Below are 21,734 nucleotides of genomic sequence, written 5' to 3' on the forward strand. Positions count from 1 at the left end.
AAAAGTTACAAATACAGTGTCATGTTCCTTAATGTTCAGGTAAACTAAACAGAATTAACTGACTCATGAAGCATAAGCAACAACTTAATGTTCAAAAAGCACAGCCTGTCCTTGAAATTGGCTATACTTAGGATACTATTAAAACAATATTCAAAAGACATAAAGAAGCTAGCAATTATTATCATTTCATGTGTGTAGGTCCAACTCAAAAGTATTCAAAAAGCAAATTCATAGTATATATCAAGAAAAATTGCAGTTTAAGCCCTGGCCAGCTAGCTCAGTGGCAGAGCATCAGCCTTAGTGTGTGGAAGTCCCAGGTTCGATTCCCAGCCAGGCACACAGGAGAAGCACCCATTTGCTTCTCCACCCTTCCCCCTCTCCTTCCTCTCTGTCTCTCTCTTCCCCTCCCGCAGCCATGGCTCCATTGGAGAAAAGTTGGCCCAGGTGCTGAGGATGGCTCCATGGCCTCTGCCTCGGGTGCTAGAATGGCTCTGGTTGCAGTGGAGCAATGCCCCAGATGGGCCGAGCATCGCGCCCTGGTGGGCATGCCAGGTGGATCCTGGTTGGGTGCATGTGGGAGTCTGTCTCTCTGCCTCCCCGCTTCTCATTTAAAAAAATTGCAGTTCAATTAAAAGTTTAAAAATAGCTGTCTGTTTTTCTACAGTATAGTAACTAAAACTCTCTAATTTTACCCTAATTTAAAGTTCATACCTGTGTAGACTACTTTAACACGCCAAACACCCACCCTATTAATGGTCTCATTCTGTAATAACTTCCCCCTTAACTAACCAAGTCAGAACTTGGAATGTGGTCACCGATGGGAACACAAGTATTGAAACATTTCTAAAGTGTCATCTACTCACATTTATAATGATGTTCAGGGACTCGTCGTTGGGAAGGAAAATACACACGCTCCGGCGGTCTTGCATGACTCTGTTGTTATGGAAGTTCAGTTTGTTCATTGTGTGTGGGCTCTCTAGTAGTCAGGGCTGGGCTCCGAGGCCTCAGCAAGTCCTCTGGTTCCAAGAACTCCAAAGCCAAACTCTGCTCCTCATCACACGCTCTACAGGAGAAGCAGCATGATGTTCCACTAGGTAGGTTTCATAGCTGTAAAAAAACACACACACACACACCAAAAAAATTGAAAAAAAGCCCCAAACAGGCTGTGAATCAAGGCGATGTGATTGGGGAGGAGAGACAGGAAGATGAGCAGCAACACCATTGCTCTTGTTGGCACAGGGATGGCAAATGTCTGCCTAGTACATGAGAACTCCCTGCAATGTAGTCTGTATTTTCCCCACTGACAACTGTTTTAAAACATTTATTCACAGTCATGAATTAAACAGAAGGCCAATGAGCGCCCTGACGTTGGAGGGGGTACCATGCGCTACAGGGCTCGGAGGCTCAGAGCCTGCCTTTGAGGAGTTTCCAGCCTCTGGGAGAGATAACAAGGCGCTCTGGAAATATGCAAAATGACAAAACAGCAACAACAACAAAATTCCCAAACTCTGTTTCTTCCATTACAAATTCAGATAAATGACTTGGCTCTTACATTACATTCCTTCTCCAACCACTCTGGTCTGGCTTTCACTTCTTTCATGTCACCCACGTGGCCCTGACACAGGAAGCCGTGATCTCCAGACCACCAGGCATATCCGTAGGAGTCACTGTAACTGATGTCCTTCGGACACTGACCACGGTTGTGCCCCGGACAACTTTATTCTCCTGTCGTTTCTTTGGCACGGCTCTCTCTCCTGATTCTCTAGCCTGACAACGTAAACAATTTTTCTATTTGTTACTAACCAATAAAATGCACAGGAATAGCAAGACTGCATAGATCAAATTATGTTTGTATATTAAAGAAATGTGGATTTTGGATACCTCTGATATCTAAACAGTTTATTAAACATTAATTTTGTTTTTTAACTTCTCTCAGGTTTTCAATAGATACAATTTTGCTTACAAGTAATAAAAATTTTGTCTCCAATATTCAGTAATTACACGTTTTATTTATCTCACGTCTCATTGCATTGGCAAGGCCTTGCAAAATAATTTTTAAACTGGTTAGATATTTCCTACTTTTAAGGAGTGTGTCTAGGATTTCGTGTTATTGCTAAGATATCATTATTCAACCCCAAAGTGTTAAGCCTAGTAGCCTCTCAAACCATTAGCAATATTTATATTGTTCCTTTTTCGGTATTGTTATATTTATATTGTTCCCGTATTTGTGGGATGCGAAAGAGAATTGCCAGGAATATGGAACTGTTCTACCATGCAGAGTTGTAACCATATAGTTTTAATAGAAAAGCTCTTATCAGGGCTCACATAAATCAAAGCATAAATGAGATTAAATCTTGGCCTATTTGCTTCCTAAGGTTAAATGTCCATCTGTCATCAGCAGGAGGGTGAGAGAGAATATACTCTTAGATGACACCATGAGTAAATAGAAACTATTGATAGTTTCTTTTTAAAATAGAAATAATATACTAACCACAAGGGAACTACTCAAGCTAAGTAAAAACAAATGGTAATCTTATATACAGTACTTCCTCCTTAGGAAGGTGACCAAAAGCTCCCTTAGGAGTTTTCTGCTTTTCTTAACAGATAATAGAAATAACTTTACATTCCAGTAGTTTGCAGCTAGCACAGGGTCACTGGAAGTCTGTGCTGCACTTCTCTCCAGAGGGGACGGTTGACCCAGGTGTTCTATGGCTACAAACTAACGGCACCCCAAATCCAACCACCTCTCTAAAGAAAACATGCGCGTGTTTAGTTCCACAGTTTCAAAGCACCAGCTGCAGGCCCAGCGTTGGCTGCATCAGAATCATAATAAATACAGGATACTGCGCAGTGAGGTTTCTACTCAGTCAGAATCTTCAGGGTCAGGGCCTAGGAACCTTCATCTTCTAAAAAAAGGCTCCCCAGCTATTTCTGATAGCGGGCATGTTTGGACATCACACTTCAGTTAACAGAAGGAAGGTACTAAGCACAGGCCTGGATATAACAGCTCCACATTACACACCAGGAAAACACCTTGCAGGTCTAGAACCGGGAGGAGGAATCCTATGTGAATGATACCACATCAACACTATTAACTGGGGGTAAAGTCCTCAATATTTTTGAAGGTATAAATTCCTAAAACAGATCACATGTACACCCAGAACATTTTCCTGAAAAATGTTACTAGGTTATCTACAGATAAATGAATTGGGGAAACGGGGTACCCCATATATACCCTCTTGTAGAAATTCAGCAAACGTTAAAGGCTCTGAGAAATCCTGCAGGCAACTTTTTTAATTTCTTTAACAATATTTCTAAAATTTACTTGGGCAGAGAATACCACCCCCCACCAGCACATATCTGTTAAGGTCCTGTTAAACAAAATTCTTAGGCATACCAAACAGTTCTGGAATGACCAGTGGTGGTGCAGTGGATAAAGCGTTGACCTGGAATGCTGAGGTTGCTGGTTTGAAACCCTGGGCTTGCCTGGTCAAGGCACATAGGGGAGTTGATGCTTCCTGCTCCTTCCCCACCTTCCCTTCTTTCTCTCTCCCCTAAAAACGAATAAAGTCTTTAAAAAATAATTTAAAAAAGAAAGAAAAAGAAACACAGTTCTAAAATGATTTCATGGCCAATTTTCCCCTATGTATTGATATATTCAACACACAGTCCTCTTCTCTGTTAAATATTTCAAGAAGAAATTATAAGTTATGCTTAAATGCATCTTATTTAAATTCACTTAAGTGATATTAATCCCAGTATATTTCTTTTATTTAAATCTATGCTTCAAATTGAGTTACTCGTATAATTTTCCACTTTTAATTAAATCAATCAAAGGGGGGGGTATTTCTACTGACCTACTTTCTATAATTAAAAAAAAATGGAAAAAAAATACGTTCTGAGGTTTGGGATGTATCCAAATCTTCATTAATTTTGAAATTTCATCTGAGTACAATTTTTACTTATTTCATGGTTCAAATAATGCAGTGAAAAGAGACTAAAAGAGTGTCACTGAAGAAAATTTAATAAAAGCAGTCTTTAAGATGCAGAAATGTGCCACTGCTGCTTTTTCTAGAAAGCTCTGAGGATGGCAAACTAAAAAGCCCTAGAAGAGAAATAGAATTAAGCTTTTACTTCACCCAGTGCTGCATTAAAGCTGATTAAAAGGTTCAACTGAAATAGCAAAATAACTTTTATCTCTAATATGCTCTAGTATAAAATTTAATCTTATATTGGATAGTCCTGGGGAAAAGAATAAAACTAAATTGATATCGATCTGAATTGTAGAAATTAGCCTCGTATCTGTTGGCCACTTATTCTGTGTCCTAAACTTAGTTTCAGCTCCGTTCCAGGAAGGCACATTTCCTATTCAAGGGTAGCCCTTTCTTCTGTCCAATGATCTTAGGCTAGATTAGCTATAAAGAACGAACCATGTCATAATATCATATTTTCCAGGCAACAACGAAACAGCTTACCAGTGATCAAACTCCTCCTTGCCATCTTTATTAATTCCCAATTTAAAAATAAAATGTTAAGCTATAAGATTCCCACACTTGGATTTTAAACCCATATTATTATAAGCCCTTATTTCCTGATAAGCACCACTGGTTTCAAAGTTACTTCATTAGCCCTGGACAGTTGGCTCAGTGGTAGAGCGTTGGCCTGGTGTGTAGGAGTCCTGGGTTTGATTCCCGGCCAGGGCACACAGGAGAGGCACCCATCTGCTTCTCCACCCTTCCCCCTCTCCTTCCTCTCTGTCTCTCTCTTCCCCTCCTGCAGCCAAGGCTCCATTGGAGCAAAGTTGGCCTGGGTGCTGAGGATGGCTCCATGGCCTCTGCCTCAAGTGCTAGAATGGCTCTGGTGGCAGCAGAGCAAAGCCCCAGATGGGCAGAGCATTGCCCCCTGGTGGGCATGCCAGGTGGATCCCGGTCGGGTGCACGCAGGAGTCTGTCTGACTGCCTCCCCATTTCCAACTTCAGAAAAATACAAAAAGAAAAATAAAAAGTTACTTCATTTCTTTTAGGGATCAGGAAGCCACTACATGGTATGGACATTCAATATTGATTTCTATTTCTTTAGAAATTATTGGAAATAACCTTTAAAACTGGGTCATCCTGAAATAAAAGTATGGACTTTAGTTCATTATACAGGGTAACGCAAAAGTAGGTTTACAGTTGTGAGTATGCAAAACAGAGTTTATTCTTATATTATTATGATTATTTTAGATTTTATTTATTCATTTTAGAGAGGGGTGAGAGAGAGAGAGTGAGTGAGAGAAGGTAGGAAGAGCAGGAAGCATCAACTCCCATATGTGCCTTAATCAGACAAGCTCAGGGTTTCAAACTGGTGGCCTAAGCATTCCAGGTCGATGGTTTATCCACTGTACCACCACAGGTCAAGCTCTTATATTATTATTTATTAATTATTGTATTAGTTCCCATGTGAACAATGGTAAAGCTACTTTGGCCCTACCCTGTACCACAGCAATACTGGTTCATTAGTTGTGACAAATAAGAAAGAGTGGGACCATGTGGGGGATACAGGAGGAACTCTCTGTGTAACCCTTGTATATTTAAAAGTATTCTACAGTAAGATTTTTAAAAATAATAAAAGCCTGACCAGTGGTAGTGCAGTGGATAGAGTGTTGACCTGGGACGCTGAGGACCCAGGTTCAAAAGCCCGAGGTCGCCGGCTTGAGCATGGGCTCATCCGGCTTAAGTGCAGGCTCACCAGCTTGAGCGTAGTAGGGTCCCTGCCTCCAGTTTGGGATCATAGACATGACCCCAAGGTCCCTAGCTTGAAGCCCAAGGTCGCTGGCTTGAGCAAGGGGTCAAGGTACATATGAGAAGCAATCAATGAACAATTAAGGTGCTGCAACTATGAGTTGATGCTTCTCATCTCTCTCCCTTCCTGTCTCTCTCTCTTGCTAAAAATAAATTGATTAAATTAAATAAATAGTAGTAATAACAAAGTAATAAAGTCACCAGAAATTTCCTACCCACATAATAATAGTCTCACTTTGAATGGAGCAAAGGGGGATTCTCAATTTTGACACTGTCATCCTAAAAAAGTGAAAGGATTGTAACTTAATTTATAAGGTAATCCAAAATACCTCCAGACATTGCCCAATCAAGTCATTGTTGGGAACCAACACTCTATGGGTTTTCTATTAGTCATGAGGGGCTACTTTTTACCACCCAGCTGTACAGCAGGTTCTCAAATAATGTGCTTCATTCCATGTCATTTTGTTCCAACACTGATGAGAAAAAAAAAAAAAAAATTGATTCCCAGCAGAGGCCACTGTATGTGCGGAGTCTGCACATTCTCCCTAAGGGTTTTGGGGGGTTTTTTGGAGGGTTTTTTGCATTTTTCCCTGGGTGCTCCAGAATCCTCCCACAACCCAAAGATGTGCATGTGACATGAATGATGTAGCCACACTGTCCCAGTCTGAGTGAGTGTGAGCGGGTGAGAGTGTCCGGTGATGGAAGGGCGTCCTGGCCATGGTTGGTGCCGCCTTGTGCCCTGAGCGGCCAGGAGAGGCTCCAGCCACCTGCGACCCTGAACTGGAATAAGCAGGCTGGAAAAGAAGGGTCTTGTTTATATTAACCTTTCTGAAATGTATGTATAACTCACATTTATTTCAATGTTTAATATCAGCAGTGTTGTGAGTCTTTATTTAGAAGTTTGATGATGTTTATGCTGCCTGAACTTGACTCTTGTTTATATCAATTAGCCAATGCTAAGATTAGTTTCATTATACCCTGTTTTGTTTAAAGTTGCATTTTCCAAGAACCTATCGAGAAGGTTAAGTGAGGATTTACTGTAACAGTACAACTTTTAATATTAAAACAAAAATTTCCCAAGTAAAGGTTAGCAACTGAATTCCAAACTCAGTGATCTGGCTTGAACCTTGAAAGTCAAATTTTTCAACCTCTTGAATGTCTAATGGCCTCTGGCTTCAAAACTGCTTTGAAGGTTAGCCTCTTGCAACTTACATTTTTAATGTAGTGTACTGCCAAATTTCTGACGTAAGTACACATCCATTATTACCTGGTACTTGTTCCTAGAGAGCCTTACATTTTGATTCTAGTACCTGAAAATACAAAAATTACCCTGGAGACAACTGATACTTGATTTTCAACCTGTCTGCATGCTCTGCATCATGAGGATTTCTTTTTTCCTTAAGAGTCAATTGCTCACGAGCTGTTTTGGGGGCCACAGAATTATTTTTCTCAAGAGTTTGTAAATTGAAAACTTTCTATTTCTATTTCATGGCCTGTTCTGCAGTTACTGTTTTATATCCCCACCCTTGCCACCCCCCCCCCCCAAAAAAAGAAAGTAGTTGTCATCTATCAACCATATAGAGCCAAACATTCTGGAAAGATCATTCGACTCTGTTACTGTCTCATCCTACCTTCCAACCATCACGCTAGTACATAAACCAGGAACTGCTGAAAACTTAAGATAATCTCTCATATGGTTGAAACTCAGGTGTTTAGAGACAACATGAATAGAAGACAGACTTAACCTTCCCAATCAGTCAAACCTGGGTTCTAATCTGCATTCTACAGTATTAGCTATATAACCTAACCTCTGAGTCTGATTCTTCACCTGTAAAATCTATAATATTGGGCTCCTAGAATAACTGGAAAGATTAAATGAAATAAATTGAAAGTATTAGCTATCAAGGTATTGAGAGAACTTTTATTAAAATAACTGTTAGTCATGAGTTGCCAGGTCATGAGAAGGCACATCTACAATTAACCAACAAGAATACATACAGTGTGTTCGTAAAGTCATGGTGCACTTTTGACCGGTCACAGGAAAGCAACAAAAGATGATAGAAATGTGAAATCTGCACCAAATAAAAGGAAAACTCTCCCAGTTTCAAACCTATTCAGTGCAGTTCGATGTGGGCTCACGCACAGATTTTTTAGGGCTCCTTAGGTAGCTATCCCATATAGCCTCTACAGACTCGTCACTGACTGATGGCCTACCAGAACGGGGTTTCTCCAACAAGCTGCCGGTTTCCTTCAACTGCTTATCCCACCGAGTAATGTTATTCCTATGTGGTGGCGCTTCGTTATAAATGCACCGATATTCACGTTGCACTTTGGTCATGGATTCTAATTTAGCGAGCCACAGAACACACTGAACTTTCCTCTGTACTGTCCACATCTCGACTGGCATGGCCGTGGGCTGCTCTGCTGTATACATGGTGTTACGTCATCATCTGCGCATGCGCACATGCTGCCACATCATCCTACAGAAGCTGGGAGGGTTTTCCTTTTATTTGGTGCAGATTTCACATTTCTATCATCTTTTGTTGCTTTCCTGTGACCGGTCAAAAGTGCACCATGACTTTACGAACACACTGTATATCACCTAGTGGTCTAGAACTTAGGAGCCAGATGCAGCATTGTTCATTGTAAATGGAACAGTTGCATTATTATTGTTGTTGTAAATAACAATTGGGTAGTGACTCCTTTGAAATTTTATTTACAAAAAGAGAAAGCATGTATGAGTGCACAGGTTCAAATGTGCTGGCTGACCAAAGAATGGAATGTAGACAATATCTGTTTTAAGCTATGCAGCAGCATCTTTCCACTGAAGAGTGCTCCTCTCCCACCCCAGAGGTTTCGGCTGCGGGTGGGAGGGGACTGTCAGTCACAATGTGTTCTCTACTCTGGCCCAGTGGAGAGATGATGAAGCGTAAGGATCTGACCCAGGGCTAGCCAAACAGGTACTCTACTCTCCAGTTACAGTGCTTGGTCTAAAAAGGTACAAATGTAACCCAAGCAAAGCCAGGATTCCTCCATGAAATTCGTTATACAAATGTTGGGGTGGAGAGGGCTGCTTCTCTTTTTGGATTGCTATTTGTGGGAATGATAGGAGCCCGGAGTTGCTGGCAATCATCTTACATTGTAAGAATTTTCCTGAAGAAGAAAGGCATCACAAAGGAAAGTGAAACTTAGAAATAGTCCTGACCACATCATTTTAACTTCTGTACCTAGCAGTGTTTGAAGCCAGAAACCATTCCTAGAAATTCCCATATAGTGAGTCAAAAATTATCTTTCCTCTTAGGCTAATTCTGCCACTTGTGACTAAGTCCTCCCTAACAGGGCCTATTCAAACAAGAAGTTGATTTGTTGCTTGACACACTTACTCATTAATTCACTGAATGTTTACTATCACTGGCTACAAAGACTGATATTTACTTGGAGAAAAAACACAATGCTAAGGTTTAAAGTTTCTCTCTAGTCTAAACCTAAGTAGAATATTCACTATGATGAATATATCATTAGCAAAGGAGACCTAGAAGGTAAAAAAAAAAGTCTGAGTAACTGAAAAGTTTAGGTGGTTGAGCTGCTATTTAAACACTACCATTTTCCATGAGCAAGTGATTTATGGAAAAATGCATAAATTCATTTAACGTAAACAAAGTACAGGCAATTAATTCATAACTGAAATTTTCAGCAACAAGAATATCTCATCGTGAATACTAATTTGTGGGTGAACAGTCCATCCAGTCTTACTGAAGACCACAATGTGTTTTTATAGAATTGTGCTGAATATGCTTGTACTATATGTCCATTTGTAATAAAATACAGTAGCTGCAGAAAAAAAATGTGCTTAGTTTTATGAAAAAAAATTGACTGGAATGCATACTTGGATATATATATATATATAAAACTTGGCAATTGTTTAAAGTATAGTTGTAGAAATTTTAATAAAAAAAGCTTTAATTTTGGGTCTGTTTTATAAATTTGGGAAGGAGAAAATCATTAAGCTTATTATCAAATGCAACCTAGGATAGCCTGCTAACATTATCACACTATGCAACTATAAATGTATGTGTGTTACTTGAAGTAGTTGTTATATGTACTTATTGCATGTAATATATACATATAAATATGTAAATGCATGCATGTATTTTACATATATAGCATGTGTATGGATATGTATATAAGTAATAAATAACTACACTTGAAATGTAATAATCGATTCTGTAGAAAGCAGAGGTTGGAAAGGGGGCTACAGTCACAGGGAATATAACATGCTGCTTTAGAGCTTAGGCTCTGGAGTCAGACGGCCTGAACTGGAACCCCAGCTGTGGCACCTGCCACCTGGGTACCCTGGGGTAAGTCTCTTTATTATTTGTGTCCATTTTCCTCACCTCTGAAATGGGGCTGTTGTGAAAATTATTAAACAGGTTTCTCACTTTCTACCAAGGACCACTGTTGACTTCATATCATGGAAAGCAAACAGAAGAATTGCTTTATGGTAATATGTGGTGGTCATAATCCATCTATTCTGTCATTAATCATACCTTAAGTTCTAAAAAAAAATGGTGTTTTTGCATGTTAGTAGCTAACATTATTTCATTTCTGTATTTAACCAAAGAGATTTGCTACACCTTGGGGCTGGTTATGGGAAAAAAAGATGTTATAATGAAAGTGAACTTGAGTTGCTGCCAAATAATGCTTATCATACTCTAATAAATAATATTAGGTGGGTAGTCCTTGGCTACAGCAAAGGGAGCCTATGAGAAAGACAAAGGAGCTTTATATTGCAACGAGGAGGGAAATTAGTGAAATCTATGTATGCATGAGCTGGAATTAGCACAGTAAATCACTGAATCACACCAAACCAATAGGACTTGGTCTGTAGTAGAATCATGAAGATGTTATTATCTTTCGATCCTATTGGATAGGATCAAACAATCTGACTTCTAAGAAATAAATAAGAAAATAATTCAATCAAAGTACACCACACTTTTGAACAAAAGTACTCACTAAATCATTATCCATCAGAGTAAAAACTGGGGGGGGAAAGTAAATAGTCTAACAAAAATTGATTACTAAATTTTAGTGCACCAAATATCAATTAAAAACACCATTTATTTAGCATACGTGCCCCCCCTCCCAATCACAAATGCCCACTATAGAACACAATTACCCTGTTTTACTCTATGTTTTTTAGAATACAACTAGCAGGAATAAAGAAGGCCCCTAAATTAAAGAGGTGGAAGAAAGGAAGGGAGAAAAAGTATGTTTTTAGTCAATGAACAAGCATAAGCCAACTGTATTTGAGTCACCCAGTACTTTGTTAAAGTACACTAGTTTTTGTCTCTCATACCATCTCTAAATTGTAGCCCTCAGAGAGTTTATAATTTCTTTGAAGGGTCAAAATTAACACAGCACAAATAGGAAGTAATACAGTTGTAATTTAAGTTCAATGTTAAACTAGATGGTTAAATGAAGGTCGTGGGATCTGAGGAGCAGCCTCAGGAAAGATTTCATGGGGGGAGGGACACAGCAGGGAGAAGAAAGAATTGCAGGGGTGGAAAGTAACACAGGTAAGAACCCCAGTGGGGAGGCAGGAGACATCTGGGTCCAGAGAGAAGAAGGATGAGTTGCTGTACCATGGTGCAAACTCAAAGACTGAAGAGATGAGAAATCAGGGTATGAAATGTTCCCCTGTATCCTAAAAGGCACTTTCTTCAACACCTCAAGAGGGTTTCTGATGAGACTCACTGGACAGCACACAGTAGGCAGTTTCCCCCCCCAAAGTTTTGTACTATGTTAACTCAACCAATCACTTTCTCTAGCTCTGGCAATAGTTTTGCACTGCAGTACTTTGGCTCCTGCTCTTTTAAGTTTCCCCCTTCTTTGGCTTTGTGATTTGCTATAACCATACTCACTTTATTCACTCTATTACAGAAGCAAAGCAAAGGGTAACAGGAACAGAGGTACTTGGGACAATGAGACCAGCACTTGATTTTTACACTTGAGATTAAGAACATATTTCTGCAAAGCACAATTGTGGTATACTCTCTCTAAACTGAGCAGCAATAAGCATAATTCCGTTCATCTACAATTACAATGGCTTCTACGCCGGAGTTTATAAAAGAAGTAATGGGGAGCTTTAGAGTTATTTTAAGTATTTCAAAAGGCCTGATAAAACTGGCATACCAACCCGTGGAAACACTTTAAAGGAAATTAAAAGATCGTTTATTTAAGCAACTTTATATCATTTTTTAGTGCTTTATATCATTTTTGAGTAGCACATATAGTTTTAATGCCAGATTTAAAAAATGAAAACAAATGACAATTTACTTTGATAGACAGTCTTTCCAATATAAGGCCCAAGGAAGGTGAGGGAGAGGAAGGACAGCAAAGGTGATCCTCAATGGTCGGAAAGGCTGGGACAGATTTAGTTGCTACATCTATTTATAGTTTAAAAACAATCTTAGTAAGAAAATAAATCTGTTGCCCTGGCCAGTTGGCTCACTGGTAGAACATAGGCCCAGCATTTGGAAGTCCTGGGTTCGATTCCCAGCCAGGGCACACAGGAGAATCACCTTGTTTCTCCACTCTTCCCCCTCTCCTTTCTCTCTCTCTCTCTCTCTTTCCCCTCCTGCAGTCAAATCTCCACTGGAGCAAAGTTGGCCTGGGCACTGAGGATGGCTCTGTGGCCTCTGCCTCAGGCCCTAGAATGGCTCCGACTGCAGCGGAGCAACACCCCAGATGGGCAGAGCATCGCCCCCTGGTGGGCATGCCGGGTGAATCCCGGTCGGGTGCATGCGGAGTCTGTCTGCCTCTCCTCTACTGCTCACTTCAGAAAAATACAAAAAAAAAGAAAAAAAGAAAAAGAAAAAACCCTTCCGTCTAGTCTATCGCTCTAGTGTCTTTCTCTACCGTGGCTCCTCAGTGTGTTCTTACCTGGATTTGTATTATAAATGCTCCTGTCTTGTCCCTTTCTTTAAGTCTGCCACCCCCACAGCGCTGGCAGTGTGACCTTGTTTAACTGCACACCCTGCCCTGCCTGTCACACCCAGCTCACACTTTAGTGCTCTAGCAGCTGCACAGCTGGAGGGTGGTGCCACCCCACCCCCTAGGGCACAGCCATCTTCTACCTTCAGGTCCCATCCACCCTCCGTCTGACCACGCTACAGTTCATGTTTTATATTACTGTCATACTTTTCCACAAAGTTACTCATGGTTCCCTGAACAAACCTTGCTCTCAGATGTCTATGCTTTTGGCCAAGCTGTTTCCTTTGCCCAGAATATCCTCCTTTGCATTTTATCTCACCCACCACCCACCTCCCTGGAGAACTCAGGACACTGACTGGCCTGGGAATCATGCTCCACACTGGCAGGCAGATGAAGGGCATTTCTCCTGCACTCTCTCTTTAAAGAAAAAAAACAAAAAGAAGAAAATCAAATTTTATACATGTGCACAGGGAATTCACATACACATGAAAATTCCAGAAAATGAGGTAAAACTGGGTGATTTGCAGATAATTTAGGAAGAGTGGAGCACACATGGCAGGTTAATTTTTGCTAGGGCACCAGGAATAATGGGACGTGGAATGGGGGATAGCTAACAGGCTCTTGCCTGGAGTCCTCCCGTCTCATGCTTGCTCCTACACTAATCATCCTTGTACTTGTTGGCAAGCCTGTCTCCCCACAGAAGACTAGAATCTCAACAGGATCCATCAGCATCTCTCTGTTTCTACTGCCTGGGGCAGTCCTGAGTCTATAACAGGCACCCAATAAGATGTGTTAAATAAATTATTTCAAAGTTCACCAGAAATGTGAATAAATTCCCTAGCAATTAAGATTAAAATCATGTTATTTAGAAAGCACTTCCCCATCCCACAGCATCTTGAATATTGTCTGCATGTTGTTTACATGGGAAAAGGAGTACATTTTTTCTTGTCTTTAAATTTAGAGGACAACATAATGGAAGAAAACTATTCTCCAACACTGTCAACTAAAAGTTTCTATGAAAGTCTCCATGAGTATCAGGTTAAACCAACTTGTGTCAAAGTAACAAAATAGTTTCTAGGAAAGTCTCCATGTGTATCAGGTTAAACCAACTTGTATAAAAGCAAACAGAGAAAAAATACATTGGTTGGGAGGCAGTAAGTTTCAGGCAGCAAAAATACTCAACTCAAACTTGGACTCTGGAGCCAAACTGCCTGGGTTTGCCTCTAAGTCAGCTATTTATGAGCTGTATGACCTTGGACAGTCCCTTCTCCTCACTACATCCCAGCTTTCAAATCTGTAAAATGGAAATAATAGCAGTGTCTACTTTATAGGATGTTGTATGGTATATGGTAAGCACTAGGTAAGTGTTAATTATTGGTAGTTAAACTAGTGTAAGTGATGTAAGAGGAATTAATGAAAACCAAAGTAACTCAAAGGATGAGAAGTAGGATGAGTGGGCTTGAGGGTGGTGTGATATGGTAGCTCACGCTATCCTCCAGGGCCTAGTTTCTTCCTAGTATCCTGAAATCACTGTATTTTAAGGTTGGCACCTCGCAGAGTGGTCACATCAACCACAATGTGGAGGCAAACAAGAGTGCTGATACCCTGACAGGATGCCTTCAGTGGTCGGCAAACTCATTGGTCAACAGAGCTAAATATCAACAGTACAATGATTGAAATTTCTTTTGAGAGCCAAATGTTTTCAACTTAAACTATATAGGTAGGTACATTCCTTATCGAGGTAGTGCCCACAACGTGGTATTCTGTGGAAGAGCCACGCTCAAGGGGTCAAAGAGCCGCATGTGGCTCGCGAGCCTCAGTTTGCCAACCGGGACCTTAGATCATAAGCTGCCCATCACTGGAGGATGGAATAGTTCGGTCAGCTTAAGCCACCCAGGGCTCACCTCTAGAGCTAGAGTGGGGATTCACTTCTCTGAGGTAGATGGACATCAGAATAAAAACCTGGGTACCTTCAGAAAATTGGAAGATGAGGGGAGATTTTAGGTAGACGTTTTAAACCAGAGAAACTAGTTCCAGTCAAGATGGCAGCACAGGTAAACATGGTACTTGCATCCTCCCACAATCACATTAAAATTACAACTAAAACTACAGACCAACCATCATGCAGACTGCCTGAACTCTGGCTGAATCTAAGTCCTACAACTAGGGACTTAGAGAGGAAGCCACCCTGAGACTGGCAGCAGGGGCAGAAACACCAAAGAGGCTGGTCTTGCACCCACGTATGGTAAATCAAAACTGGGAGGGGGATCTTGGCTGTAAGGGTCCTTCCTGCAGAGTGAGGCGTCCCAGCCTCCTCACACCACACCTCCCAGCCCAGGTTCCAGTGCCAGGAAGAGAAGTCCTCATAACTTCTGGCTGTAAAAACCAGCAAGCATTGAGGCTGAGGAAGATGGAGGGCTTCTAGAGTCCCAGGCAGTTCCTCTTTAAAGGTCCCACATGGACTGACTTGGACTCACTTCCTCTGAGCTTTAGCACAGGGGCAGCAGCTTGAAAGACATCAGAGATATATGAGGAGGAAGTGAATTGTCCAGCATCAAGGTAGACTGGGGGGGGGGGCTTTCTCCCAGACAGAGGTGCTGGCAAAGACCATTGTTCCTTTGATGAACCCTCCTCCCACAGAGCTGGCAGGCAGGCACCTTACCTGAATCTCCATCACCCTAGTGATTCCCCTGAGGCCCTGCCCCATCCACCTTTCAGCCCATCCAAACTGTTTCCAGAGGCTCATGCTTCAGATTTTCCTAAAATTTCTCAAATAAGCAGCATCTGGCCTCAGTATGCCCCATACCTCTTACTAAATGGCCCCAGCCACAGCAACAGCTGGCCTTGGCTCACAGCTTGGCCTGGCCTGGCACCTCCAAGCCCAGCACAAGTATCAGCCATCTGTAGATCACTTTGTAGCTCATGCCAGGTGGCCAAGAGCAGAACACAAGCAGCAGCTGACCTTGACCTGTATACTTCTTGGGAGGAAACTGTGCCAGTCTACCCAGTGGACAGCTTTAGACCATGTTGAAGTACCACAACCCAACCACCTCTACAAGCGACACACTCAAGGGGCGAACTCAGCAGACACCAGTGGGTGATAAAGGAGGCTGTGCCACTGGACCCTACAGAACACCTACTGCATTATTAGGCCACTCTACCAAGTCTGGGAGGCATAGCAGCTATACCTAATACATAGAAAACAATCACAGGGAGGCAGCCAAAATGAGGAGAGAAACAGGCCCTGAATAAAAAAAACAAAACAAAACAAAACAGAAGAACTCTCCAAAAGAAGAACTAAACAAAATGGAGATAAGCAATCTACCAGACACAGAATTCAAAACACTGGTTATAAGGATGCTCAATTAACTTCGGAGGAGAGTACATGAACTTAGTGAGAACTTCAACAAAGAGACAGGAAACATAAAGAGAACTAGAAACTGCAAAAAAGAACTAGTCAGAAATGAAAAATGCACTAACTGAAATGAAGAATATGTTGCAGAATCAACAGGACAGCAGATGAAGCAGAGGATCAAAGCAGAAACTTGGAAGATAAGAAAGCAGAAAAGCCCAAGCAGAACAGTAAAAACCAAAAAATCCAAAAAATATAAGGACAGTGTAAGGAGCCACTGGGACAACTTACAGTGTACCAACGTTCGCATCATGCGGTACCAAAAGAGAGAGAGCAAGGAATTGAAAGTTTATGTTAAAAAAAAAAAAAAAAGGCAGAAAACGTCCCTAACCAGGTGAAGGAAATAGACACACAAGTCCAGGAAGTGCAAAGAGTCCAAAACAAGAGATGGGAGGGGAACCAGGAGGATGGCTGAAAAGGATAAGGGGATTAAGACATGCAAATTGGTTGTTATAGAAGAGTCCTGGGGGCCCTGGCTGGTTGGCTCAGCGGTAGAGTGTCAGCCTGGCATGTGGGGGACCCAGGTTCAATTCCCGGCCAGGGCACATAGGAGAAGCGCCCATCTGCTTCTCCACCCCCACCCCCTCCTTCCTCTCTTTCTCTTCCCCTCCCGCGGCCAAGGCTCCACTGGAGCAAAGATGGCCCAGGCGCTGGGGATGGCTCCTTGGTCTCTGCCCCAGGCGCTAGAGTGGCTCTGGTCGCAGCAGAGCGACGCCCCAGAGGGGCAGAGCATCGCCCCCTGGTGGGCAGACCCTTGCCCCTGGTGGGCGTGCCGGGTGGATCCCGGTCGGGCGCATGCGGGAGTCTGTCTGACTGTCTCTCCCCGTTTCCAGCTTCAGAAAAAAAAAAAGTAGAAGAGTCCTGGAGATATATAGGGATACAGCATAGGGAATAAAAACAATACAATTCTAGTAACTATGTATGGTGTCAGAAGGGTGTGAGATTTATCAGGAGGATCACTTAGTAGTTTATATAATGTCTAATTGCTGAGGTGTACACCTGAAATTAATATAATAACGTATGTCAACTGTAATTAAACAAATTTTTTTGAAGATTTAAAATAAATAAATTTGTAATATGGTTTAAAACAAATCAGAGAAACTATTTTTTTGTCAGCCATCTGTATCCAAAAGTCTTATTAGGTTTAACAACCAGGCACAAAAATTCCTTTCAACCAAGATGAATTTCTAGCATGACATAGCCAACAAAAAGTGCTGCTCTCAGGGAAAAAACCTTTCAATTTAGAAGCATCTGCTTCTAATTTCCACAATGAAATCTTTGATTCCTTCATCCATGCGACTTGCACTCAACTACCTGACACAGGAACTACAGCTTTCAAAACAATGATTCTGTTGTGAAATTCCCATTATCTGGTAGTAATACCTGAAATATTAATATTTACTTTACCTATATGCCCCTTGAAATATTTTTTAGCCAAAGAGAATGCCTTTAACAAAGATTGGATTAATAAACATTTAGAAAGTTGCTAGCTTTCTTGTAACCCTTCACAGAACTTTTTCCATATCATTAAATGGTTCTTCACAACAATGAGAGATGATGTCCAAACTGGAAATGCAAAAGTTGACGGCAGAATACATAATTAAAATATAGTACATTAAAGAACCACAGCCACACATTAACAAGTATGAATCTCATAAACAATGATGAGCAATGAAAGCAAGCTACAGAAGAATCTAGATGCAGTCTGATTAAAAAAAAAACAAAACCGTATTATACACGGTAAGACTATAAAGAGGCAAAGCAATGATTAACCACAAAACCTTAGTCATGTCGCTGGAGTGGCCGGCTGAGGGTAGAGGCTGTCCTAAGAGCAGAAACTTCCAAGGTGCTAGAGAAATATTCCTTTTCTTTAGCTTGGTAGTGAATACAATGGTGTTCTTTTACTATTATTGTTGTTTAAAATGTACACAGACATTATCATAAACATTCTTCTGTGTACGTATTTCACAATTTGAAAAAGTAAAATAAATCAGGTATTGCGGCTGAAAATGCTGTGAATAACCACATACTAGTGATTAAACTTTAAAAAGATATATTAGATAGGACAAGTATGAAATTGACTACAAACACACTCAAATAATCATAAAATACTATTTTGCCTAATAAACAATTGTTTCCATGGACCTGAAACTGAAAAAAGCCTTAGATATTTTAGTGTTGTAAATGAATTCTTCTAGGAGCTTTTACAGTTTAGTGGCATTTGTGTGTGTGTGTGTGTGTGTGTGTATTAATTACTGGCTTTCTATGTACTACTAAATGGAAAAATAATGTAATAAAGTGCCACCAAATGAAAACGCAATCACTGAATCAGAGCTTAGAGATGATCTAGTCTAACCCCTTAATTTTATAGGTGAAGAAACGGAGGTGTGCTGTTCCTTCCAGGGTTTTTCTTCTCTAAATTCTATTCTAAAATCCCACAGATAGAAAACAATTTACTTGAATCTAGTCTCTTTTCAGAAAGTTCATGCTTTATGTATTTAAACAGAAATTCAAGAAACATGCTAAAATGATTTACTAAAATAAACATAACAAAATGCTAATAAAACATGCCTCCTACCCTGATAGTTTAGAATTATGTTTTAAAAAAAAAAGTTTATGAAGCCAGGAAAAGTCTTTGAGACGCAAAGAATCCAAATTTTACCCTTATACACATAAATTAAGGGCTGAAATTATTTTGTTAACTGAACACACCCCAAAAAGTCACACTTGCAGCAGGACACACCCTCCCCACATGCACACACTTACTGTACATGTGCCAAATGTGCAGAATGGGTGAAGTGACACTCACAGGTGCAGGCTTTTACAGTAAGAGAGGATCAAAAGCAAGATCTGTAGACTTCAAAGTAAAAGATTCCCCCACACATTCTAAGAAGGTTTTATACTGCTATAAAAGTCTTTATTTAACACCCTGTTGGGGGTTTTGCCATGAAAACATAAGTTAGAAACAAAGCTGTCACAAATTTATGAAGACATCTGAAAATATCAATTTAAAAAGTCAGAGATAAATAATGATTATTTTAATGATGAAAAACCCTTAGAACTTTGATTCAGAGTTTTAAAAGCCCTTAAGAAAAATGATGAAAATGTTTATTTTGTATATGTGGACTTCTTTAATTATAGCTTCACGAGATATTTAACGTCGTTACTGTCATATAGGGATTCATCTCCAACACATTAAGACACTTAAAGCCAAACAGAGAACTAGATGAAGACTAACCAGAGACCAACAGTTCAAAGGACCCCCACCCCACCCACCTCCATTCCCTCGGGACCTCATCAAGTCACTAGCCAGTCTACTCTAAGGAGACCGAGGCGATCTGTGTTACTTCGGAGGAACACGGAACCAAGACTGTTCAGGTGGCTGTGGGGAACATCACCAAAAATCCAGGGCTACGTCCCTCAGACTTTTCTAGGGGGAAGACTCTCTCTCTCTCCTACCTGTCATCCAGTATTTAATCCCTTTCACTTATTTCTGGAAGACAACTACCATAAACTTGACAATTGTACCAAGTGTGAAATCTCATTTTCAAGTGGTACTTATGTAGTAACATTCTACTTCCCATATACCAGTTCACAGTCTTATTTCAGCAACTTTTCTCAACTGGGGTTCTGAAATAAGATACATACCAAGGTCAACTCAACTGTTACCTATATATTCCAGAGAGAGTAGAAATAAAAGCCATTTAACAGTGAACCTCTGGGCTCCCTGGTATGTGCAAAGTAACAAAATCCAAGCCGCCTCCTTCTGACCTGCCTGTTCACTAGATGTTGTTTCTCTGATGTACATCCCCCCTGCAGATTGCTAAAAGAGAGCATTCCTCCTCATAGTAATCATCCCCGAATCCTTTGAGAGAGACTTAAAGGCTGGTTTTTAAAGGGTGTGGAGGAAGGAAATCAGAATTCCACCTTACCTGATGCTGACAGGGTTAATCCTCCATGAAAAATGGAACCACAGCTCAACCTTGAAGGTTAGAATTAGTTAAAAACAAACAAGCCAATCAAACAAAAAACAGAAACCACTCTACCTCTGCTTACTTAGCACTGCTTTTTTAGATGGCTCCAATCCTGCTGGAAAGGCAACTAGTCCAGAGGCCAATCCCTAGACTTCGATCCTGAAGAAATCAGATGGCAGCTAAGTCCAAGTCAGCCATGCTCACGGCAGGACCACTGCCCAACACCAATGGTGCATCACTGCCATCTCACTCCCTTAATCTGACCATAAAAAGACCATATACTGCCAACAGTTGCCTTGGAATCATATCATCTAAGATCTCAATGCAAAACTACTCAAGTGTTCAATGAGTACTCATTGAGAGGAGTGACCCTTTTCCTTCATGACCTTTAATATTTGGAGGGCCAAATGAAGACAACATGGTGTGATCCTAGTCATGGGCTTTCTAAGGAAAGCTGGGTCACAAGTCTTTTCCAGATAAGATCTGGAAAGCTTTTGACCTTCAATACAGGTCTAGATGATCAGAAGATAAAATCCTGAAAGTCCCGCTAAGGAGTTTTTCAGAAACATCTTCCAATTGAATTCATCTGTCTATAACTTAAATTATTTGCTGTAAGAGTATAAGAAGTCACAACAGTTTATGAAAAAACTAGTTAATAAATACACTGAACAATGAAAGACTGAACAGTTTTCCCCTAATGTTATAACTAGGCAAGGATATCTACTCTCACTATTCATATTCAAACTTGGAGGACCTACTATCTGATTTTCAGAGTAACTCTAAAGGGTACATACACTAATCAAAACATTATATATTGTATATATATATATATGTTTATAAAAACATATATATATATATACACACACACGAAACTGGAACTTATAGTATGAAAACTTCTAGGAGAAGATTTTTGTGATACTGGGTTTTTTAGGGCACTGAGAACATTAAACTTTGGAGGGAAAACCTGAACTTCTTTAAAATTAAAAACCTGATTCTTTGAAATTCACTTAAAAATGACAATGCAAACCTCCGGCTGAGAACAATATTTTAAAAACATTTTCCTGATTGGCCCTGGCCGGTTGGCTCAGTGGTAGAGCGTCGGCCTGGTATGCGGGAGTCCCGGGTTCAATTCCTGGCCAGGGCACACAGGAGAAGCGCTCATCTGCTTCTCCACCCCGCCCCCTCTCCTTCCTCTCTGTCTCTCTCTTCCCCTCCTGCCCAAGGCTCCATTGGAACAAAGTTTGCCCGGGCACTGAGGATGGCTCTGTGGCCTCTGCCTCAGGCATTAGAATGGCTCTGATTGTGGCAGAGCGACACCCCAGATGGGCAGAGCATCGCCCCCTGGTGGGCATGCCGGGTGGATCCCGGTCGGGCACATGCAGGAGGGAGTCTGTCTGACTGCCTCCCCATTTCCAACCTCAGAAAAATTAAAAAAAAAAAAAAAACAAAAACATTTTTCTGATTAAAGACTTCAAGTAGGAATACATAAATAGCTCTTATAACTAACAGAAGACGACTCTCTTTTATGTGGGAAAAAAATTTAAGCAGTCACTTTATCGAAGAAGATATACA

The 21,734-nt window shown here is 40.8% G+C and overlaps 1 protein-coding gene across 5 annotated transcripts in view; it reads right to left on the minus strand.

The window, feature by feature from the left end:
• FRMD6 (FERM domain containing 6) overlaps nt 1-21,734 on the minus strand; it is an 86,042-nt gene that overhangs the window by 43,282 nt on the left and 21,026 nt on the right. For all 5 annotated transcript variants that reach the window (XM_066273766.1, XM_066273761.1, XM_066273763.1 and 2 more), the window contains exon 2: nt 864-1,107. In XM_066273766.1, coding sequence (XP_066129863.1) covers nt 864-962 — 99 coding nt within the window. In that variant the 5' untranslated portion in view covers nt 963-1,107. The remainder of the gene's footprint in view (nt 1-863; nt 1,108-21,734) is intronic.

This window comes from Saccopteryx bilineata, chromosome 4 (assembly GCF_036850765.1).
Source record: "Saccopteryx bilineata isolate mSacBil1 chromosome 4, mSacBil1_pri_phased_curated, whole genome shotgun sequence".
Lineage (NCBI taxonomy): Eukaryota > Metazoa > Chordata > Mammalia > Chiroptera > Emballonuridae > Saccopteryx > Saccopteryx bilineata.